Genomic DNA, 25,350 nt, shown 5'->3' on the forward strand with positions numbered 1-25,350 from the left:
TCTTGCAAATGGCCATCGCTGTAGCTATTCTAATGTCAGATGATGCCTGGTTAGAATAAACGCCATCTGTCAAAAAACAAAACAGATCCCTTGTGCTTTCTTCTTTGCACAACAACCCCCCCCTACACACACACACACTTAAAATGTTGTTTCTCTAAGACTACTTGACTGTTAAATAATTACCAAACGTATCCACCAGATGGCAGCAGCAACCAAACAAACGAAATAGACCCAGTGGGTTGGTTTTGAATTATTTCTCAAATTACTGCAAGTTATCTTATTAGAGTTATTTCTGCTATGTTTACATCCCACCTATTCGCTGTGCTCAAATCATGTTTTTATACATAATCCCTCCTCAGTCATGACGACTATCATTGCCCAACTTTCAGTCCAACTTCTCGTGTTGTTTTCTCAAAGTGTCCCCGGCGGCAGCTTATTAAAGCGCGGGCGTTCATTCATTCATCCTCATTTAAAAACAGCAACAGCAGCACGCGGAAGCTTTTTGCAGTATTGCACATGTGGGAGGAGATGCTGACTCAGCGCAACTTATCATCAGGAACACCCTTTGAACGCGGGGGATTCTCATTCAAGACCTCACTTTCTTTTGTTTTAGCATGCTAAGCTAAGGTTTGTTGTTGTTTTTTCAATGCTATGGTGCTCAATTAGTTTTTCTTTCTGAATCTTAATTAGAAAATTCATACATTTATCTTTTCTAAAATGTGACCTTCGTGTTGACCGGATGCTTTTTGGAGAGGGGTTAGCATGGACGCTAACCGTCGTTAGCACACATCACTGCCAGCCTGCCATTTTGCTCCGGGATGGTCAAGGTGGTCCCCGATGGCGGACCATCTGCTGAGTCACAGCTGGGCTGGACCACCTTTGCGCGACTTTGAAATAACTCGGTTTTCTTTTTCTTTTTTTTTTATGCAATCTAAGATGTTGCTTTTTCTTTGCCTTTTTTACGGTGACATTTTATCCTGAAAGATACACCGGAAGTGATGTCACCTGCAAATTTTGCATATCGCAGTCAATCAGGAGTTGGTGATTAACTTTTTTTTTTTACACTTGCATAGCAGTCAAATACATACTGATGCTTTAAGCCACAGATGCTTGATATGGGAAATTTCTGTCTCCTTCAGCCCTCACTCTCTCCGGCTTTCTCCCCCTCCCTCCCTCTTTTCCTCTTTCCCCCTTTATTCCCCTTTCTTTCTCCCTCTCTCCCTTTGTCACTTCCTCTCATGTTTTTATCTCACCTCTCTGTCTCTCTCACCCTACTCATTCTCTCTTATCTCTTCTCTCTCCATCCATCCCTGTAGCTCTCCTTTCCTTTCTCTCTCCCACAATCTCTCTCCCTCCTGCTTTCTCCTTTTATCTCTCTCCCTCACTTTCTCTTGGCTATTCCCCCTTCTCTCATCCTTACTCTGAGTGCTATGCAGGTATGAAGGTAATTATTACACACATCTGCTTTATTCCACAGCCAATTGAAACCCTTCCCTTCCTTCCCGCGCCTCTTTCTCTCTCGCTCTCTCTCCCTCCCTCTCGCTCTCTCCTCAGTGTTGTCACACACTCCCATCATTTTCCCGCGCTCGTAAGCATCCACACATCGACGCTCTGGTGGGAGCAGCGGACGGAGGAGTCTCCTCCTTCTCCCTCCTCGGTCCCACCACTTCTACTACCAGCAACTCCCTTTTGTCTTCTTCCTCAAGGCACGAGCACCGCCATCCTCATCATCATCCAGCTCCTTTCTGTCCCTCTCATGCCAGTCACTGAGGCTTTACTGCAGCTTGGAGCATGGCGTGCATCGGGGACGCCGACCCCTTCACCGCGGCCATCCCAGCCACCAAAGTTGAACTCACCGTGTCGTGCAGGTAAGCATCTTTTACTCTGTATGTATGTGTTGTGATGCTTTTGATGTCATGTGTGAGCTGACACGTGCGGAGATGTTTCTCATTGGTGCCGAGACAGTTTTGATTATTATCATACGGCGCTGCCTTGAATAGTTTAATCCATTTTACCCATTGAAATGCCATTCCTCCCAAAAACCCACGCAATTATTTTTAATGAAAACAAAAAATAGCACTGTATCGTGTTTATTATGCTGTTACTGTAGATAAGATTTATATCTAAGTGTACCTTAAAGGGGTGTGGAAAATTGAGTAGGATTGACTGGTTAGTTTGCGTGTGAGAGTGAGTAGTGGCCAATAGCAGCTTTTTGCAAGTGTTCTCATTTTGCATTTGAGAGTGTGTTTTTCCGTTTACTAAACAGCTGTGAGTGGCTGTTTTTCCCTTGCTTACATGTGAGGGCATTACAATATCTTCATGACTCTGCAAAGCTACAAAAATTGACCAAATGAAGGCTCATAACATGAAAGATGCAGTGTGCAAATATCAGTGTTTCTAATTATATGATGTTCCTAAAGAAGTGTCCAGTGAGTGTATATAGTGCGAGTCGACTACAATGCGTCCCCCTTATAATGCTGAATATGTATTTATTTACCCTGCTCCCACTAATATTCCATCTGTGGCAGACTCTGTGCCCCAGTTAGGTCACTGGGCTCAGAAATAAATGAAAAATTAAATTCTGAGGAAAAAAAAGAATGGTAATGAGCTTTGTTGCTCACCAATACAGCAGCATCTCAACATTTTCCAGATAAATTTATATTTATGTTTAGTATCAAGCATGGTAGAAATGATTGTACTGGTCGAGCCTTTTGCAAATCTCATTAAGATTCGCAGATTGGACAAGAAGATTGAAATTTATCGGCGACCGTTTCACATGAGCTACATGTGACCAAACGATTTGTGACAGCTTTGATGGCTTCCTTGACGAACATCATTAGACAATGTCACCTTCAGCTTTTATATTACTTAGCATTAAGAAATTTGGGGGGAATTTCTATGATGAGTTGACCCACAAAAAAACTTCTAAAGAAGCCATGACCAAAAAGGCACAAGATGTCTGCCATTTTGATTTTAAGTCGCCAATAACCTTTGTAAATATTCAGCACTCGAAGCTTATTTCACTTGGCAACGTGAGATTTGGAATGTCCCAACAGGCCATGCCCAAAAAGATACCATCTGTCTGATATTTTGTAATACCTCAAAACCATTCGAAAACTCCAGCCCCGGAAGCCAGTTACACAGAGCAAGATGAAATTTGGTAGGCGTATCTGTCATGAAGAGACCCACAAAAAAGTCTCAAGAGGTTATTCTAAAATAGACATAGGAAGTCTGCCATTTTTGGCGGCCATATTGTCTATCTTCACAGGTCCTTTAAACAAAAACTACTCTTTGAAATGATTCCTACTCATGCCTCCCTGGAAAGAATCACAGGCGCCCCCTGCTGACAGAAAAGACATCTCAGTTCCCCGCCCCACCTAAAATCCTTCCCACCCTTCTGCATGTGCTGGTATAGGCGGTGTGATTTTCTCACTTTGTTGTGGTGCGTAATGTCTGGAAGATGATCCTCTTACCATAGGCTTCACATTTACATCGGAGCAGAAGGACTGACACACACACATTTGAGCGATGGCGTGTTGCGAGCAGACGGCATGTAGCAACCACGCAGATGTTGGAAAAGTCAAAGCGTCAAAGATCACACGGCCGCCGCCTGTCTCGGGGTCCGAGCGCATTGCCGAATTGGAGCCGCTTGACATTTAGGGACCACAGAAGGCGGCGCGGAAGCATTGACGCGTTGAGATGTGGCGCCATTGAAGACTCCCTGCTGACCCGCTGGGAGACGGGTCGATGTGTCAGCTCCAACGTTTCGCTTTCCTCGCCTAGGTGAAGAAAAAGACACCATCAGTGCAAGAGCAGTCATGAAGAAGAACCTTTCAGGCATGGAATCAATATGCTTTTTGGACCAAAAGTATGTATTGGGCAAGTGTTGTCCATCATCTCTTTCACAGAGTAGCCTAAACTGAATTGAAGACTGAAAGCCTTTCACGCAGAGATCCTGCAAAATGATAGCTTGGTTTTCACACTTTGTCTTTTATACAGAATTAAGCGAACCAATGTGGAAAAAAACATGGAAGTGCCACATGGGAAAATGTGGCTCAAAAATATTTGCTTTTCGAAGGACTGGGAGGATGGCACACTTCACTAAAAGAATTTTTTTCACACAGAACCCATAAAAGGCAGGATATTTTCACTGCAACACAGTAAAACGATGCCAGCACCAAAGTGTGGTGTACTGCATCAAATACTTCATCGCTTTCAACTTCACACTTTGAAATTCCCGTTCACGCGCCGTACAGTAACGGCCTTCCTGCAGCACTTCCAAAAGATAGAAAATCCATGATTCCATTTTAGCACGCACATGGATAAAGGCGGGAAAAGCGCTGACTGAAACAAGCTGGGTGATGAGGTCTTCAAGCCTTTGGACCAAATGGCACCCTTGTGGTCATTCAAGTCAAAATGAGTTAGTTGTTTTCCAGTCTGACCCACTTTCCCGCCGCACTTTCTATCCCGCCTGGTGCCGTGCTCGCCGTCATAAAACATGGAACTCCAAATTAACTTTGGGCAATCTTTCGACCGCCTCCAAGTCTTCTTCTTCTGTTTCAATCTTTTTATCTTACACCCTGACAATTAAAGTCCATTTAGGCTGACATCTTTTCACATTTAGGTGGAGTTGAAGTGTCGTTTACCGCCGTTAGTGACTTGTGGTGGTTCCACATGGTTGTGTGCCTCCATGTTTTTCTTCTGTTCGATGCTACTTATTAGTTCCACCCAGTCTGCCTCATTATATGGAGACTGAATCAGTAGGCAATCCACTAGATTGTAGCATGGGGTTGCTCCACAATGTTGTGTGCTTCAATGTACCGTATTTTCCGCACTAAGGCGCACCTAAAAACCTCAAATTTTCTCAAAAGCCAATAGTGCGCCTTATAATCAGGTGCGCCTTATATATGGAACAATATTGAGTTACTACAGCAGGTGTGTCCAAAGTCTGGCCTGTGGGCCAAATGTATATATCTTATATATGGACAAAGTTTTAAAATGGGCCATTCATTGAAGGTGCGCCTTGTAATCCGGTGCGCCTTACATATGGACAATTTTTTAAAATGGGCCATTCATTGAAGGTGCGCCTTATAATCTGGTGCGCCTTATAGTGTGGAAAATACGGTATATTTCCCAAAAAGTACACAACTTACAAGTTACACCAAGTGTGCCTCCAACAGTTGGTCGCTCCACAATGTTGTGTGTGTCCATTTTGTATACAGAAGATGCGTCTCCCCTAACGGAGTCTTTTAATGCATCCCCATTGCTATGAGTGACCTTTATCTCAAAACAGATTATTTCAATTAGTATTTTTTTTTTCCCCAAGTATAGAAGTCTGGTCTCATCTGGCTTTGCTTTTAAGCAGCGGGCAGTCATGTTGGGTTGAGCACGTGACGGGTCGCTGGTGGGAGTTCAAATGTAACTCCGGTGTCAGGAGGGAACGCTGTTGTAAATGTTTGATGAACGCAGAGCCACTCAACCATTTCCTTTTTTTTTTTTTTTTTTTAAATCTGTATCTCGATCAAGATCAGGTGGACACGGACAAATACACGACAAATGTTCTCGCACACATCGCCACGCACACATTCGACAAAACGAATACACTTACATATATGTACACAGATACACATGGATTCATACACATGTGCACAAACCACATATGGCTTCATGACACACGTGTGCACGTGCACACACACTTATATATTGTAGTTGCCCGCTGCCGTATTTCTTGGCTTGTTATCCGCCATTTCTCTACTTTGGCAGGTAAAGTCTCCCACTTCTCACTCCCACACACTCGTGAAGCGCTTGGACGCCATCCTGTCGGTTTATTATCATTTATTTAAGGGAGGGGGGGGTCTCGGGGGGATGGTGGGGGTTTGGTACCATCTGGGCCACGCTGGGATCAGCAGAAGCCGAGAGCCTGATCCAGAAACATCACTTGACATCAGCGCGGCTGCGCGGCCCTCGCCGCCTGTCAAGTGGGACGGGACAGGACGGGACACGAGCGACGCCGCGCTCGCCCCGCAGCTAGCATGATAGCTTCATCATCCAAACGCCCCCACCAAACACCCCTCCACAACCCCTGCAGCAACTGCTGGCTGGCATTGACACACACACACACACACATACACACACTCACATGCTCCGTCAATGGAACATGATCGCCATTGGTAGCTACTTCCTGTCATTCTTTTGCTTCCTTTGCCAATTCTTGGGTTACTTCCTGACAGCTTCTGTTCGTTGTGTCATTTCCCTATTATTTCGAAATTTTTGTACCACCCTATTCATTTACCGTATTTTCCGGACTATAAGGCGCACCTAAAATTTTCTCAAAAGCCGACAGTGCGCCTTATAGTCCGGTGCGCCTTATATATGGACCAAATTCCTAAATTTAAACTAGCCCAAAGCATTGTGTCATGAAATCAATCATAAGTGGCCCGCTGAAGACTATGAATCATGAATCAAAAAGACTATGGATCATTATTTTGTGATTATAAAGTAATTTGTTGCGTCTGAAGTTGAAATAAAAAAGATAAAATGGAGAATGATTTGATTTGGATTAAAAATCTGACATGATGCATTAATGGTGCGCCTTATAGTCCGGTGCGCCTTATATAAGGACAAAGTTTTAAAATGGGCCATTCATTGAAGGTGCGCCTTATAGTCCGGAAAATACGGTAATTGCATTGTATTAGAACCCCGTCGCTTTTAATTATCTTATAACAGAACCTAATTGGTTTCCATTGCGACATATCAGCATCCTATTATTTTAATTGTGTTGTATCTTTCGATTCGGCACGTAACTTATATCACAAGACTTTGGGTCCCCCTCCGATCTCGTCTTTAATTGATTTCCTCAGTTTGGAGAGCAGCTGTTCGGCATCCTCCACATCTTCATTCTCCTCCTCCCCGTTGGTTTCCGCAGAGCCAAGATGGCGGCGTCATGTAAATTTGATGGCGCTGAGGGAAGGCAAAAAGAGAGAAAACAGACTGCTGCACGCCTGAAATATTTAATAAGCTCCACTTTATGTTACTTCCCGGAGTCTCCTTAATGCCTCCGCCTCCGTGGCAACCAATCAAGGGCCGTCAGTCTGTTTGTTGTTTGCCGTTTACTGAGGAAGCTTAATTAAGATGCTTTTCAATTAGCGCTAATGTTTGTCTCTTGTTTTCTATCTTTTTAGAAACCTGCTGGACCGAGACACCTTCTCCAAATCGGATCCCAGTAAGACTCGTGCACACAGACACACACCAAAGCATTAACATTCATGAACACAACATTGTGGAGATACCGCTAGTTAGCCGAGCGGAATATTTAAATGTCTTCACATAGCATAAGATCCAAGGCAGTATGGCTGAACATATGTTGTGTCATTCCCTGGAACATAAATATTGATTGACACGCACACACACGACATTGTGGAGTCATTCATGATATCTGCGTCAGCTCTGTGGTGTGTTGCATGCTATTATTCCATGTTGCATTGTGGATGTCGTGCAGTGAGTTGGGGTCTCATCTGGTTGCATATTCTCAGTCGTCCTTTAATCCAACATGAAGCATCAGCATACACGTGCATTGTTGTGTTTACCTCTGTGTGTGTGTGTGTGTGTGTGTGTGTGAGATGATTTTTTTTTTTTTGCGCTTATCCCAAATCTCTTATTTTTCCCAATATATAAGATTTTTCACAATATGATGATCTACTATATTCATTAATATTTAATTAAGTGTTGGTACCACCAATATTTTTGAGTCTTGAATGAACCCTATGTCGACATTCTTTTTGCCAGGCTCACTGAAGACTCAAAGCTGTCTCTAATGTTGAGGTTAAATTCAACAAAGCCCCTTCATTATCATTCCTGTTGAATATTTTTCCTCCCCTCCCAACACTTACTGACCACACACATATATGCACAAAAGGTCGATGGTAATATGCACAAACAGTGGAATTTTATCCGGCTTTATAAGCTAATATGAATATGGTACGCCAGTGTGTGCCTGAGGCCCTAAAAATGTGGCCGTGTGTGTTTGTGTGTGTGGTGAGGCACCCTAATGCTGTGTGACTGTGGCCAGTGACTGTCAGCATAGCAGAGACATGGACGCAGCACAAGTGCCTTCTTGTATAAACGTTGGCCCCGGCGAGGATGCTAATCCCTCCTCCTCCTCTCTGGCTTCCCAAAAAAGAGCTACCCGGATCTGGGGAGTGCTCAGGTGTTCCCATCCAAGAATCAATTCGCACCACGTCTATAAAAATCAATTAACATTCCAGTCAACACACTGTGATTTATTTGTTCCATCCAATCTGATGTGACAGTGCGACTCCACAATGTGTGCTTTGGCGTCTATAATGAGGATTAGAATTCCAGTAGACCGATAAAATGGCTCCACAATGTTTTCGACACGATTAATGCTAATTCATCATCCGTGCTAGCGAATTAGCATGGATTTTACGCTGCACCTTCCAACAACTGCGACTTTAATTTACGCGGGGCATCGATATTTGACTTGAATTGTAAAAATAAAACACTTAACAGCTATCTGTTCTTAAAACCTTTCAGTGTGACATCATTTCGTCACACTTGTTGAGACATCTACGCTACCATAGCGGTAGCGGTGGCACACATGCTAATGAAATGTCACTTTAGTGCCGGATGATTGCTTCGCTCCGCCGTATTCACGGGAGGGGAGGAAAAATAAAATCCCAGACTCCCCCCCAAGGGACGGGAGACGCTGGCATATCAATATTATCGAGCGTCCTCGCTCGATAAGAAGGACATTCCGCCGCACTCTAACCTGGTTTTTCTTCTCCCACCTACGCAAACAACAAGCGTGCCCCCTCCTATTCCGTCTCCCTCCATCCTCCCCCTCGCTGACATATCGTCACGCTGCAAGGCAAACTTCTAGTGACATTTAATTAGGGAGTTTTCCCGCCACGCCGCCGTCCGAGGGGGAAACACGCTCTCAGCTCGTCAGCATGAAGTTGTCACTGTTCAAATTCTCTTTCAAGACCATCTCCTCCTCTTTCCACAGTTTGTGTGCTGTACACGCAGGGGATAGCAAACAGGGAATGGAGAGAGGTGAGTCACAAATGACATTTTTCTTTTTTTTGGGGCTATAAAATGGTGGCGGCTGACTGTTTTGAGACACTGACAATAGAAACGGGAGTGTTGTTTTCACAGTTTTTGTACCGCAAGAGGATGAAATGTTTTGTTGTCAACAAATGTTTTATGCAGCACATACGGGAAGGATCTGAAATACCAGCGAGCAGGTTAACGTGCCGCTTTGATGCTGCCTAATGGGCAAAGTCCGTATTAGTGTAATTGCGTCCCAGCGGGATGCGTTGACGTTTCAGTCGTGAAAGGTGTGACGAGCCGAGCGCACACGCACAAAAATGACTTTCATTCAAACCCTCAAACTGGTCTTTATAGCAATGCTCCAGGTCACTGTTCTTATTAAATATGGCTTGGAAAAATCCCTTACGGGGCGGCCATTTTGCCTTGTACTGACACTCGCTACCAACTGAATTTATTTATTTATTTATTTATTTATTTATTTATTTAAATTCCCCCAGACCGCCACTTTTGTGACTAATGTTAATTAATGTTCTTTTTTTTTTATTGTATTATTAAAAAATATTTTCCAGGGGTTTCTGGTGTGCACACGAGGGCTAATATTTTAAGTTTTAATTTAAGTTTGATTATTTATTTTTGTCATAAATTAAAAAGATTATTATTTCAATTATTATTTCAATTATTTCAGACACAGACTGCTCTCAATGGAAACAGTCTTCACCATTATCATTTTGGCATCCAATTTAAAGTGTCCTACTTTATAGTGTATATGATAAATACCGTGTCTGCACTTGGATTTGATACGACTTGATATTATTATTATTTTTTTTTTAACAGTTTGGCAGAACAGAAGTGATCGACAACACACTCAACCCTGACTTTGTGCGCAAGTTTATCTTGGATTATTTCTTTGAGGAGAGGCAGAATCTACGTTTTGACCTGTGAGTTAACCATTGATTCGTGTGTGTGTGTGTGTGTGTGCGTGTGTGCATGTGTGCGCGCACCCCGCTCTCCATGCATTGGAGCAAAGCTAACCGTGAAATATTCATGCCGTGTGCGGGAGGGAGATGTACGTTATTCCGCCTTTTAAATAAAAGACACATTTTCTTGTCACTTTTTTTTTTTTCCCGAGCAGCGTTCTCATTCTGCTCGGTTGCACTCGGAGAGGAAAAATAAGTCAATTTGACTCGAAGGCATTTGTGGGGATGGTGATGGCGATGCTAAGGTGTCCATCATGAGGAAAGGGAGATGGGACACTTCAAGCTCAAGTCGTCATTGGCGTTAGTTTGATCACATCTAAACTAAATGAACCAAAAATATGCCCGAGGACAATGGAAAATTCAAAACAAATGCATTTTTTTTAAAATACAAAATTCAATTATTATTTTTTTTACCACCAGTCAATTGATTATTGTGTTTTATATCAAGAATATGAAACAAAAGGCCTCTGTGTAAGCCCAATAAAATAAAACAGCACAGGAAGTGGAATCCTATCCGGCGCAGTGCCGAGTGATGTCATCCACAAATTTGTGCTCACGAGACGCCGCGGGATATCTGTGTGTGTATGTGTGTGTTTGTGTGTGTGTGTGTGTATGCGCCTGTGTATGTGGTCGAATCAACATCCATCCATCATGTTGTTTTTAATGCCTCCCTTCCCATCACTTTCTCTTGCTGTCTCACACGTGGACACACACACACACACACACACACACACACACACACACACACACACACACACACACACACACTTGTCAGTGTGTCTCATTATGAAATGGGATCACATGAATGATTCATGAGGCGTCCAAAGTGACAGAGGCAAACGCAACGCATGAAGCGCACCTGTGCCTTGTGCCGCCAGCACACACACACGTGCACACACACACACACACACACACACACACTCACACACACCCGCATTGCCACATTATTACCCCTGTCAAGGTATGTTTGTTTTCATTGTGTTGCACTCACAAAAATTATCAAAAGAAGCTAACCACAAATTAATTTTCTTTTCGCAACGTGAAATTTGGTGGGCGTGTCTATCAGGAGTAGACCCCCCCTCCCCCTCCAAAAAAAGAAACAGAAGGCTGTTTGAGGCCCATTTGAGCCATTTCCAGTTGACATTTTGTCCATTCGCTACCAAAATTGGATTATGGATTATTCAATCGAGAATCATTTGAGTTTTGGTCTTTGTGTGTGGGCGGAGCCTGCCAGCAAAACGTGATTCGAATGGTGTGTAAACTTTAACGTCACACTCTTCTTTGCCCAGGTACGACTTGGACTGCAAGAGTGACAATCTCTCCAAGCATGTGAGTGTCTCTGTTGGTTTTTATCAGCCGAATGCAAACATTTGAATTCCAAATGTTGAGTAGTTATTCATTCCTATCCACATAGAATGCCCCTTTCCTTCACCTCCATCATGTTGGTGGCTAAAAGGGCTAACCTCTCAGTCCCTTCCCTATATTTTACTCCAATAACCCCCCGCCGGCTCCATCTGAGCGCAGCATGAAGGCCGAGGATGCTTGGATGCATCCTGTCAGCAGTGTGGATGTGTGGGATTGCAGATCGGCCACATTGTCAACAACCGGGCCCTTATCCACTTGCTATAAATAACACTATCATCATTTAAAAAAAAATCATGTTTTTCATCACGGTCACAATAGCTCAGTTGTTCCAGATCATATTTTTTGTATATGTGCCTTGCGCAGATACGACCGCAGGGTGTGCTGACAAAGCACGCACTTATGTGGAATTAAGCTTTTATGGTCTCTTTTGTCCTGACATTTCAAATACTTCAATCTTGTTTATTTATGCTAATGAATGCTAAAATGCGCATGATTATTTGTCGGTGCTGTTTGATGAAGAGGTAGATTTTTTGGGGGGGGGGGGGTGTTTAATTCTATTTAGATATTTGTGCTTTTTATTTGAACTATTACTATTTGTTTAAAGCACATCATTTATCAAATTAAATTGACAATAATGATAATAAGGGTAAAAATAATTTTTTAATCATTACATTTCAAGGGTTTTTTTTTTTTTTGAGCCAACGATGATAAGAAAGTACACAAGGTACATAATGGATACCTTGTTTTTGTTTTCAGCCAGTTGAATATGATTTCCAGCGAGTTCCCCTTGGAAAGGTCGCAGCTTTTTTGTCATGTTTCTTAGTTGTCAAGAGGAGGAGGACCTTGCTGTGTTTTGGCTCTCTTCTGGCCGGCATCTTTGGAGCAAATTTGTGCCTGCGGGACGTGAACATGAGTGTATGTGTGTGTATGTGTGTGTGTGTGTGTGTGTGTGTGTGTGTGTGTGTGTGTGCATATATCATTGCACAGACTTCTTGTTGTTGTTGCTGCTCCTAAAGCCAATCTCTTGCGGAGGCCTCCGAGACATGAACAAGGACACTACACATGCTGGGTTCAGACAACTGGGAAATTTAAGCACTCTGAAATAAAAATGCATTTGAGCACCCAGCTAAATTCCAATGCACAGAAATCAGAAGTTGCCAAACAATGTTAAAAAAAACAACCCATAAAGAACATGACTGTCTTAGACTGAACTCACTTTTTTTCCCTCTTTTCCAGGACTTCCTAGGGCAGGCCTTTTGCACGCTGGGCGAGATTGTGGGCTCGCTGGGAAGCCGGCTCGAGAAAGCATTGATGTGAGTTGGACAACAACAAAATGTACTGTACAGTAGTGGAAACAACTTTCATTTGTTTCGTGACCAGGCTTGTGACTGAACCGACACATTCTTTATATCAAGTGAATTTCTCCCATTAAAATGATTATTTCGAGAACCCACAAAAACAACACAATTAGACCTGTACTGTTATAAACGTAATGATGGGAACTCAATTAGCCAGCTATTAGCACCTTGCATGCTATCGCCAACAAGCCAGCCAGCTAACATCTGGTAGTACACAAAGATAACAACAGCCACTGTAAATATTTCAAACATTAGTGCGTAAATTTCCTGCGTTTCCACTTTTTTTGCTACGTTGCATGAACGTAAAAAGAAAAATGGAGGACTTAAGTGCCCTAAGCTACTATGTTGTGTTGCAGGGGTATTCCTGGTAAGAAATGTGGAACGTTGATCGTGAGAGCCGAGGAGCTGAGCAACTGCCGGGTAAGCCGCACAAATGTCCTACGTGTCCTAAATGCACCACGGAGAGAGTGTTTGTAGCTCCGACACACAAACGTCCTTCATCTCCTAAATGCAGCACAGAGATAGTGTTTGTTTGTCCGTAGACGCTCCCAACGGTGCTAAAATTAGAAGTCGAGTGTCCAAAAGCGGACTTGCTAAAAATAGCCCCTCGCTGCTGTTAGTGCCACATACAGCACAAGGAGAAGAAACGATGATGTCAGCATATTTCTTTCTATATTTGCATTATTCAGCTTCACTTAGACGGTTTGTTATGTTATAGATTCGTTCGGCAATAATGTATCGAGGTCCACGGCAGTAATTCCAGTTGGTTGCTAGTTGCCATGGTAACAAGAGTCTATATGAATTTTGACCTCTTGAGTGCAGTTTTGTTATTATCATTAAATACCAATTATACTTACAGACATAATATTTATGAGTTTAAAATATCATGAGATAGGCATGTTAAGTGGCCGTGTAAAATGTTTCGCAACTCTCGGCCGAGCCGCCATAGGAAGAATGAATGACGCCGAGGCATTAGTTAACAATGGAACTAACTCAAATGGAAAGTCTGCTCGCAGCATCCCATCATACTCTGTCACCATGGCAGCCATCACAGTGTGCGTTTGTGTTTGTTTGTGCGTGTGATGCCGGCAGGAGTCGGTCATGCTGCAGTTCTGTGGCAACAAATTGGACAAGAAGGATTTCTTTGGCAAGTCGGACCCTTTCCTCGTCTTCTACCGCAGTAATGAAGACGGATCGTGAGTTGACAAGCTGCTGCTCGCCTCCGCCGTTGTTCATCTAACTAACACAAACACACACATATAGACACTGATTGTTCACGCTCCAGAAAGCCGCCGTGTACACTCTATAAGCACTAAATGTGTTGTTCTTATATAATCTTCTATACTGGATGTATTATATTCATCTGCTATGTGCATTCAGAAGGCAGGGGAAAATAATCATAATAATAATCATCATAAAAAAATATTATAATAATAAAAATTGATATAAATAAATAATCAACAAACTACATGAAAATAATTAGAATAATTATAAAGATGTGAAATAAGATTTTTTAAAAAAAAAGGGTAACGAAAAGGACTATTAAATAGTGAATCTGGTATGCAATCTATATGTCTATAAAATGATATAAGCATAAATTCACCATTGGTACAGTGCAATATTGCGGCGCCGAAAATTTGCCAGGAGGGAATAATGGCAAAAGACCGGTTTGGTTCTCGGGTCAAGCTGCGGCCATTGTAAACCTCCCCGAAACTTAAAAAGGGAAGTGCAGTTGGCCCTGCAGGGAAAGCAGGCCTGCCACTTAACAAATTCTGCTTTTCTTCCGGTTTTGATGTCCACTGAGGCAGCCTAAATGCTATGCGAAGGGGCTCTGACAACACACGTAGACCTTAACGCGTGTTTGTGTACATGCCGACACGTGCGTGTGCGTCTCTGGCAGGTTCACCATTTGCCACAAGACTGAAGTGGTGAAGAACACTCTGGATCCCGTGTGGCAGGCCTTCAAGATTCCCGTCAGGGCGCTCTGCAACGGCGACTACGACAGGTACATCATTGATATGATAAATCAAAAAACATGAATAATGGAGAAACGTGTTTTTAATATGATAGTTATAAATTATGCAAAAAAGAAACCACACACTTTGTATTATGAGGTAATAAAAACAAGTGAGCTGTTGGAATGTAAAATTCCCTTTTGACATTTTTTGCACATATTTCAATAGAATTAATAAAGAATATCATTTCATACAGTCCCTTGTGCCACATTTTAGCAGGACATTACAGCAAATAAACCTTGAATAATGTTTCGTGTGGAACTGCTAAAGCTTGCGCTCTAATTTTTATTAATGGTCTCTACTTGGAGGTTAATGAGTCACAAAGAAGTTACTTTAGCTTCTTTACTCTGATGAATATTTTTCGGGCCCACAGAGCTGTTGAAATCCATCACATATTTAATTTACATACATACGGCGCTTGATAGCGATTAAAGCGTATAGCCTTTGCCTGTGAGATTTAAAAAGAGGAAGCACAGCAGGTTGGAATAGTGTCACATTCACATCGCACTTTGTGCTGGATTACCAGGACCCCCCCCCCCCGCACATGTTTGGAAAAAAAGGAAAAGAAAAAAGGATTTGCATTTGTAATGACTTGACCTTAAACCTGCGGCAGCGCATTTTTTATTCATGTATGATTTTAAGGTTAAATATCAGAGCATAGGACGATGGCACTTCTTGTATTACCTGTCAGGAAAGTCACTTATTACAATTAATGAGAAAAGCTACAAAAAATGAGGAGAATATTTGAATAAATTGTGTTTTTTTAGACTTAGTTTTCAAAGCACTGATAAATGTCATGGACTTGTTTTTTTTTTTTAATTTATTTCATTTTGTTCTTTTCTATTGTACACGGATAGAGTGGCAAAACATTGTTTAAGTCTTATTGTACATTGTGAGTGTGAACTTTGTGCAAGCTTTGATTGTTTGACATTTACCGATTTTGTCTTTCCATCTAGGAGCATCAAGGTGGAAGTATACGACTGGGACAGAGACGGCGGGTGAGTTTCGTTTCTTTACCGTCGCATTTTGTGCAGTACATGTCGCAAAAAGAAGCAGAGTGTTGATCGACGTGAACCCAAAAGCCTGCTAGCATTATTAGCCCGATTAGCCGCTAATGTAGCTAAAGTTTTATTAGTTTTCACGCAATTTCCCAATGACAGATTTGCAAATGCAGAAATTAACGTCCATGTCTCTCAATTAAGCGAACCGCCAATTGGCTCGTTAGCGGGGACGTGATGTGCTGCACGTCACGCTTTTAACACGATAATATTGACGTGTGTCCCTGTCCGTGTCCTTCCTCGCGCATAGGCACGACTTTATCGGCGACTTCACCACCAGTTACAGAGAAATGTCAAGAAGCCAGTCACAGTTTCACATCTATGAGGTAAAAGTCTTACACACGCACGCACACAAATATATAAAGACAAGGACATACACATATGCTAACCAGATAGAAAGACAAGGACACTTACACACACATGCATGTGCACACACATGAAAAGACACATTCTTTGCGTCATATGAACACAAAGGTAGATAAACACGAACACACACACACAAAGATAGAAAGACACATAAACACTTGACCGGCAAATACCTATAGTAAGTATGAGGGCGCCGTACGTATGGCTAGCATCTGCTGTCGTCAGACTGTTGAACATTCAAACGTAGCATTCCTCTGCACACTTGTAAATACTGCTTTTGTCTCCTGCACTGTTTACATACTTTATCACTGCTGCACTTTGTACTTTATAATTATCTTATTTCATATTTTTATATAGAATGTCACTTTTTTTAACCAGCCGAAATACCACTACATTGTTGAAAGCCGTGTGCAACGAAATTTCGTTTTGTACACACCTAGTGTTGACAAAATGACAATAAAGTTCTGTCTAAGTCTAAGTCTAAGTCTATTACTCGCTATTGGGAGTTCATTGACCTCGCCTCTCTGATCAAACCGTCAGCGAAGGTCGAGCGTGAGACAAAATGCTGACGAGAAGAAGATAAAGAAGAAAGCGCTGCGCCTCTTTTACATGCCATCAAGCACGTTATCTCCATTTCGCCTACACAACATGCTACCGTGCCTTGTTAGGCGCCGCACGTTTTACAGTACACGAAAACATCGTAAAAGCATTCCATTGATGTTTGACATTGAAGTCAGCAGTCAGCGTGACGGGGACGCCCGACGGATTAAAACAAAGTTGGTTTCTCCAGCGCGTTGACGGTTTGAAGTTATTGAGCGTCACCATGGCAACGGGAGATAATCAATGTAAGCTGCTCTGCTGTTTTCCTACGCAGGTGCTAAATCCAAAGAAGAAAGGAAAGAAGAAGAAAAAGTATCAAAACTCAGGAACGGTGAGTTCTAGCGCGGATGTGATTAAGATGGATTTACGGCAAGCATCAAACGTTGCAGGTCACCTTGTTGTCGTGCCTGGTGGACACCGAGCTGTCCTTCCTGGACTACATCCGAGGCGGGTAAGCCAAAATAAAGACGGACAGGCGAGCTGTAACATGCTTATTAAGTGCGCTTGGCCGTCGTTCCCAGATTGATAGCGCTGACTTCTTTTTTTTTTTTTGTCTTTGTAGGACGCAGATTAATTTTACGGTGGCGATCGATTTCACAGCATCGAACGGTGAGTGCGTGTTATCGCTTCCAGTGTTGGAAGGCAACACGCTGGGCTTCCCTTATCTGAGATTGACGTCGCCGCCTTTTGTTTGAAAGTCAAAAGTAGAGCGACATTTTGATGGAATGTCTATGTGCCAATAGGATTTAATATTGCTTTTTTTAATATCCAATATTTAACACTGGCATAGCATATAGTAGCAAAAACACACAAAAGAGTAAAAAAGCGAAAAGGCGCCTGTTCTCCCAAACTTCCCACTCCGAAGCACCGATAATGTTTCTCTCGTAAGGCTTTATGAGGTGCCTGGAGGCAAACATGCGTAAGAGCGGCAGAGTTATTAAAAGTAATTAACTTTGGGGGGCCGCGCGCTGGTTCGTCTCCCCGCCATCTCGTCACTGGTTGAAGTGATTGTAAGTGGAAATGCTGATATTAGCTGCATAATTGTTTTATTCCTGGCAGTTTGGCTGGAGGCCACGGTGAGTTTTTATTACAAAACTACTCAGAGGCGCTTGAGTGTGAAGCGGTGGGGTGATTATTTATGCAATACTTTTGGGGCTGCCATTTCTTCAAAAGTTAAAAAATGCAGCAATTTTTCTTTGATGTCACCACAGGGCATAATAATATATTATTGTGAAAGTCTTTTTTTTCTCTCCATAAGAAATGAATGGAAAATGAATATTTTATTGCGGGCACCTCTTAACTCTTTTGCCACAGTCATTTAAATTCTGCTTTGTATGTATGTGACATGTAATTCTGACGCAGGCAACCCGTCGCAACCCACCTCGTTGCACTACATGAGCCCGTACCAGCTGAACGACTACGCCATGGCGCTTCGGGCGGTAGGCGAAATCATTCAGGACTACGACAGCGACAAGATGTTCCCGGCCCTCGGCTTCGGAGCCAAGCTGCCCCCCGACGGACGCGTCTCGCACGAGTTTGCCCTGGTGAGGACCGCGGAGCAGGCATTGCTCATGATAGTTATGCTTAACAAATTTGATGTCACTAACTAAAATTACTGGGGTGTATTGCTGAACCCAAAGGTGACACTTCAAACCAAAATGGCCGAAATGGTCTTTTTGGTGGTCTACTCATGACAGACAAATGTTATGTTGTTGATTGAAATTGGATTGAGTGGCTGAATTTTCCACAAAGTCTGGGGTGCATTTCTAAACCTAAAATGGCTTCTTAAAAATCTTCCCGTGTTTTCCGGCAAGGCTTCTTTTTTGTGGGTCCACTCATGATCGACTTGTCAACCAAATTTCATGTCAAACTGCTTTTGGCTACTGAATTAAACCCCATCACGATTTTTAGCATTTATAAAGATGTGACTGAATCATTTCGCAAAGAAGTGAGTGTAAAATGCTGCTAACCATGCTATAAAAGCGCACGTTTAAAATACAAGCAGTCAAATGATGATGTCATTTGTTTGTCAATCATCAGTCCAGACCTAAATCTGTAACGCGGCGCCAGATATCTAGACTGCATCTGCTCTTCAGCTCTTGCCTCCAGATGTTTCTCCAGAGTCATTAGCGCTAACAGGCGCACATGGGCTAACATGGTGACATCATTACAACAGAGCATAGAAATTCTCCCATGTATGGAGCTCTTAAATTATGCAGCGTGGCTCCTTTTGCTGCTTTCATCGTCATCAATTTTGTGTGTGCAGAACGGCAACCCGCAAAATCCGTACTGTAGCGGCATCGAGGGCGTAATGGAGGCTTATTACCAGAGTCTCAAGTCAGTGCGTCTCTACGGGCCCACCCACTTCTCCCCGGTCATCAACCACGTGGCCAGGTACTAATAAGCGTTGCATGATTTATGGCCGATAATCAAAGTTCACCGACACGCTCCACCCACACGTCATGAGGAAAGCTCAAATGTTTGCATTTCAAGTTTGGTAGTAAGACGAGTGAGCTGTAAATGGTCAAAGTAACGCTAATACGGCCGCTTGAAAGCAAAACATTTTTTGGTGGGTCAACTCACATGCTGACCAGATTTTATGTTGCTAAGTAAAACTGGATTCAGAGGCTGAAGTTTGACCTCATTTCTGCGTGAACTGAACCACTTCAAACCAAGATGGTGATTTTGAGACTTATTTTGTGGGTCGACTCCTGATAGCCATACCTACCAAATTTCATGATGCTAACTGAATTTTCCTTTTTTCCCCAACATTCCCGTTCTTGCAGGTACGCGTCGGCGGTGACGGACGGCTCTCAGTACTTCATCCTGCTCATCATCTCAGACGGCGTCATCACAGACATGGCTCAGACCAAAGAGTCCATTGTCAACGTAAGCGCTTTTGTTTTGGTATTGTCATCTGCGTAAAGATGTATTACGTCAAATTTGTATGTGTGTGTGGTTGGGATAGAAATGCTACCTTGTGTGAAGCAAATTCATTTTAATATCACTCTTGAATGCTTTTGTGAATTAAATTTCTTTTTTTTTTTTTTTTTTATGAGGGGGGGGGGCAGAGATTGACTTTTATGACCGAGCGCTACCTTGCCGGAAGTTTCCGATCTCTGTTTAACAACCAACATTAAAATAAGAAAAGTGAGCAGACAAGAAAAAGGCGGATTGATTTTGCAACCCCCTCCCTCCCCCTCCTCCAATGGTGCTTCCTTTTTTCTCATGGGCTCAGCCAGTAATTAGCGGCACTTTTTCACTGACAGCCTGCAGCCCCAAAGATAGCAAACAGTGCCAAATCCCCCTTCTTGTCTCTGATCCCTTCTTTCTCCTCTCACCCTCGTAGGCTGCTTCTCTGCCCATGTCAATTATAATTGTCGGGGTCGGACCAGCAGAATTTGACGGTAAGCGGCGTGCATATTGCACGTGTGCGCGCGTGTGTGTGTTTGACGTTAATCCTCCATTCCGCACTCGCTATCTCCACTCCCACATGGCACAAGGCTTCACTCCATGCCCTCCGCTCGATAATTGTTGCTCTTCCCCGGCACGCCGCCACGGAGGGGAAAATTCCCCCTTGTCGCGGCAGAAGACGAGTGCTTATTTCCCATGTAACGTCGCAGCAAAACACTCACCCACTTTTTATTTATAGAATTGGGCAGAAGTCATGATATGGAATTGAATGCAAAGAGTTAAACAGAGAATGCGATTAGACATTATATGACCTGTCGCGTACTATTTTTTAATGCAATTGGATCAAGTGTAAACATACGATTTTTTAGGAAATAAAAAATATTTCCCTTTCAGCGGTTCCCTAATGACAACGGATAAAATGTTAACACGCTAACCATTAGTCCAAGTTCTAAAGCACATTAGGCAAGATATTGCCCTTTAATTGGATCGTATTTTTTAATGAGAATGAATATATTGTGGACATGCTAATGATTCACATGAGTGAGGAAGACAACTACCCGAGTTTATAAAGTGGTAAAGCAGCTTGGGAAAGAGGCTATAAGGATATTTGTGTGTGATGTAATCCCCACCCTCCCCCCTCCCTTCCAGAAATGATCGAACTCGATGGGGACGAAGAGAGGATCTCCTCCCAAGGACGCTTTGCGGAGCGGGACATTGTTCAGGTATGACACATTTCCAAATAGTATTTCGAAGGGCACTTGATTAAATGTTAACACACTATCAGTTTATTCATTTTTTTTTTCCACCCCCCCTCTGTGTTTTTAAGTTTGTTCCGTTCCGGGATTACATCGACCGCAGGGGCAATCACATCCTCAGCATGGCCCGCTTGGCCAAGGAAGTGCTGGCGGAAATCCCCGACCAGTTCCTGTCTTACATGAGGACGCGGGGGATCAAACCCGGCCCGCTGCCGCCCCCTTACACGCCGTGCCCCCCACCGGCTCTTCACCCTCTCCTCGCCAGACGGGTAAGCCGGATCTAAGCTTCGGGGGCCTCGTCTTCTCCTCCTTCTTCTTCTTCCGAATCTTCACTGGAAGCTTTTGAGGTGGTTACCGATGGTTGTTGTCGGAACGCCGTGCACGTGGACGCTGTGAAAAGTGACAGTGGGAACGCTAGCTGTGTCAGGGGGGTGTGGCCTGATCCGCATGACCATAACAGACGCCACTTCTGTGTCTCTCCGTAAATACATGTTTACAAGTTGAGGCCTGGATAAGGATGAAACTACCAATGGAGGTGAGGAGGCCGAATGGGAGCGTGTGACTTTTTTCATATTTACGATGTTATTAAATGGAGCATGTGCTAGTTAAAGAGAAGCATGCACTGTCGTCCTGCACTCAGGGCTTTGTCCCGCCCACCCGACTTGAACCAGCCTTACCTTTTGGCGGCGTTCTTCCACACGGCTTTTTGGAACCGTAGCTAGGCAGTACTCCGTAATCTTCACTTCAAAACAGGACTACAGTCTGTTATTAATTAATTTGTTCATTTTTGTATCTTTTGTCATCCTACCTCTGAGTGTGTTGCCAAAGCATGCTAGCTTGTCTGTTTTTATTTTCTTATTGTTGTTATTCAAGTCTTTGAATTATTAATATTTCTTCCCCGTTGCATTTTTTTTTTTTAAAGAACACAACATCAAAAATAATGAGGGAATGAAGTCAGTAGTAAATGACTGTTCTTGTAGCATTTAAATATTCTCCCTTTCTTGACAAATTTATAGGAGTGAAGTATCAGGTGGTGCTAAAAAGATTCCAGCGATTCAATCTGTGAGTAACTCACATTCCCCATCGTATCGATTGTTGACATCCAAGATATTTGCCAATACCCAGAGTGACGATACCTGTCGTGATCGATGATGCCCACCGTCCCAAACGATTGCTCTCGATGACATTTCTATTCTTAGTTATTCTGAGTTGGATTTTGCCATGGCCAATATAAACGTGTCACAAAGTTGTGATACATTTCCTTGCCAATTTCTTATTAGGAATCGTAATTAATGAATTATTTCACTGATTTATTCATTTGTCTTTCTGGCTTTCGGCTGCCAACGTTTCAGGGCCACTTCCAAACTTAAAAGGGGTGGGGGCGGGGGGATTATTTGTGCTGCACTCCATTAAAATTCAGGAGAGAGTCCCTCCCCAAACTGCACTGACACTTTGAGCCACGACCCTCATTTTGTATTTTTTTAATTTATTTATTTAATTTTTTGTTTGGTTTGAAGTCAAGCAAAAACAAGCAACCGCTCATTTCCTTTTCACCGAATGAAAACAATTCTTAGCCCTGTCCTGAAGGTTTACAACATTTTCTAAAGTCAGGCCTCAAAATACACATCCAACACACGCTTGTAAAATGTTTTCTTATACATATGAATACAGTATATATTTATACACTGTACAAATATCTGCCTTCTTTGGTGTATGGGCTCATGATATTTATCTTATATGTGATGCTGCTTCTATATGTATCATATTTTGTACCGAGGCCTGTAATCATATTTAAATTATGACTAACAGGCCTTATCCGTGTTTCTGTGTTGAGTTATTCATATTTAAATGATGAACGACAGGCCTGTATTTTTTTATAACTGTATATTGTGAACACTGACACTCCGTAGCATTGCTATTAAAATAAATACTTTATTGAGTGTAACTGTTTAGTGTATTGTAGGCAATGGAAGGGTGGTCTGACAGAATTTTTGTACCCTATATGATGATTATTTTCATGTTTTCTTTTGTTAATGTTTTTTTTTTTTTCCCCCTTCACTCCTGAGAGACAAATGTAGCATCAATTGCCGAAAGCAGATAAGCAAACAGGAAATATGTAAAGTCAATGCACTGGACACTAAATTAGGTACATCGTTTAATAATATCCAAAGCAAAAATAAATTCTGACTTAGTAAGATAATGCTATTGTTTTAAATATTTCAATTATTGTGGTTGGTTTCTCAAACTATTTATGTAAATGTTGCTTTTATTTTTTATTTTTTTTCACAAAGTAATAATGAAACCGTAGCCCGTTATGTAAATTGGTGAATTATAAATAAATTCAATATAATTTTTTTTTTTAGCTCCAGCCTTTTTTAGTAACATTAAGTAACCAAAATAAACTACATGGAACGGCCAGGTGCTCACCTTGAATCCCATTTCAGTCAACAAACATTTTGGGACCGTAGCAAACGCCCAAATCCAAATATTTGTAATCATGATACAAATAAAAGACCAATAAATAAAAATGAAAAATCCATAGAGATCACCCTTTGTCACCAAAATGGTGTATCTATTAATTATTTCATTTATTTAAATTTAGTGTCTATGTGGAATCCAACCCAAACATTTTGAGTGTTTCTTTTTTTGCATTGGATTTCATTGAATTGTGTTCCTAATGCTGTGTCCAGTGGGTGTATAGTACATACAGTATATCTTGAGTATAGTATATAATGTGCAGTTCGTATGGCGCGTACCACGAGGTAAAAGGGCCTTTCATTTCATTTATTCATGGCGACAACCCCAACGTCGCCCACGCTCCCTTCGTCTCGCAGATGTGCATCCGGCGCACGTATGAAACATGCATGACGCTTGTGTAACCAGGCCGACTTTTGATTGTGCTCTCAGAGGAACAGTGCTTTCATGTCGCTAGCTATTAATTTTGCCATCAGCGACCTCATTTAAAAAAAAAAAAAAAAAGACACAAAGACGTTTGACATTTTTTAAGGCAGGGATGGGGAAATAGCAAGACTTCACAAAGATGTCAGCTAACGATGCGACACTCGCAGATGAATCAGTCATGATGACCCGTTGCGCTTCTCAGCAGGCTAATTAGCTGATTAGCCGATGCTAACAAGCACGACTAAGAGTTCAGTGTACTGGCAGTCCTGATCTTTTTTGGGTTTTAGTATTCAAGAAGACTTAAGCAGAGAAGGGATAATGGCTTGTTTTTCTGCTGTGTTAGTTTCGAACCATTTTGAAACAGTTTCATACTCGGCAAACGGGTTTGGCCTTCCTTTTGACCCGATACTATTGCACATTACTCTGCATTGTTTTGCTGTGTTGGTTTTGAACAATTATTTGATTTGGATTGCTTGTTGTGCAGGTTTAGCTCAGGGATCACCAACAAGGTGTCCACGTGCATCAGGTAGCCACCAAGGAGCATACGAGTTGCCCACGGGTCTATTCTAAAAATAGCTTGCCAGTCCTGGTACATTATGGTTTCCTAGGAATGTTGTAGACGTGGTGATCATTTGAAAATGCCTAAAGAGATTTCAAAGTATGTACAGGAGTCTAAAGAGTGACTTGAATGCAGGAAGGATGAGTCATTTTTCAAGATGGATTTCCAGGAGACGAGAGGCAATTCCAGTATGTTTGGGTTAAGCGTATATATTGGAAGCACTTAAGGATCTATTTTTATTGGACAATTTATTGTTTGGCATGGGCCCTCAGGAAGAGCGAATGAATCGTGTTCGCATGACGACGGGGGAGTTTGAGGGTGGGCTTTGGATTTTTTTGGTCGCATGATGCTGCAAAGTGTGAAATCACTGTTCCTATGAGGCCGTGTGGGAGTAACAATGGAGAGCATTGATGGACGGTCGCCGCTGCCTCCGTCCAAGATTCATTCACATTGCAGCCAGCTAGGCCATGTGACCTTGTTGTTTTTGTATTTTTTTTTGTCTCTGATGATATGAACATGGTTATTCCACGGAATGCTGATGAATATCCTCTCTTATCCGAGCATGCGTTAGGTTTGCATGGGTATGTTCTTTTGTAGCAAGTGGATTTTCAAAATAAGAGTCGAATTGAAATTTGTTTGTACTGTTTTGCCTTAAAAATCTTACAAGGTCAATCTTGGAATTGTGCAACTCATCCTAAAGATAAATATTTTATTTTCAATTGTTTTTTTTGATTTTTTTTACTATCCAAAGTCACTCCTCTGTCAGACTCATACAAGCAATACAGTTCTGTTAGAAATAAACGAATAACCTCTGGACATTTAAACAAAACCCTTAAAGCCCCAGAATACAATTTTGGTGAGAAGAACAGGGTGGTAACGTTTATAAAGTCAACCAAAAATTGTCTAGGAAGTA

General features: G+C 42.3%; 1 protein-coding gene across 2 annotated transcripts; it reads left to right on the plus strand.

Moving 5' to 3' along the window:
- Positions 1–167: 167 nt before the first annotated feature.
- Positions 168–23,499, plus strand: LOC119124630 (copine-8-like). Of its 2 annotated transcripts, XM_037254783.1 has the most exons (21): positions 168–1,041; positions 1,707–1,868; positions 7,182–7,222; positions 9,026–9,072; positions 9,904–10,007; positions 11,336–11,375; positions 12,648–12,724; positions 13,126–13,189; positions 13,862–13,965; positions 14,670–14,774; positions 15,741–15,782; positions 16,093–16,168; positions 17,083–17,139; positions 17,198–17,259; positions 17,371–17,417; positions 18,171–18,352; positions 19,075–19,202; positions 19,595–19,697; positions 20,158–20,215; positions 20,871–20,944; positions 21,049–23,499. In XM_037254783.1, exons 2-21 carry the CDS (start codon positions 1,792–1,794, stop codon positions 21,259–21,261), a joined length of 1,701 nt encoding a protein of 566 aa, XP_037110678.1. In that variant the 5' UTR covers positions 168–1,041; positions 1,707–1,791; the 3' UTR covers positions 21,262–23,499. The 2 variants fall into 2 exon arrangements, with proteins under 2 accessions (XP_037110678.1, XP_037110677.1); XM_037254782.1 differs by lacking the exon at positions 168–1,041 and having other exon boundaries at positions 1,352–1,868.
- The last annotated feature ends 1,851 nt before the right edge of the window (positions 23,500–25,350 follow it).

Source organism: Syngnathus acus, chromosome 6 (genome assembly GCF_901709675.1).
Source record: "Syngnathus acus chromosome 6, fSynAcu1.2, whole genome shotgun sequence".
Lineage (NCBI taxonomy): Eukaryota > Metazoa > Chordata > Actinopteri > Syngnathiformes > Syngnathidae > Syngnathus > Syngnathus acus.

What these genes read in the sequence shown, in the direction of transcription:
- LOC119124630 (XM_037254783.1), top strand. Translation starts at nt 1,792, where the DNA reads ATGGCGTGCATCGGGGACGCCGACCCCTTCACCGCGGCCATCCCAGCC. An exon ending in GTGACAATCTCTCCAAGCAT is followed by an intron (nt 11,376 to 12,647) that starts GTGAGTGTCTCT and finishes CCTCTTTTCCAG; the next exon opens with GACTTCCTAGGGCAGGCCTT. An exon ending in GTCATCAACCACGTGGCCAG is followed by an intron (nt 19,203 to 19,594) that starts GTACTAATAAGC and finishes CCGTTCTTGCAG; the next exon opens with GTACGCGTCGGCGGTGACGG.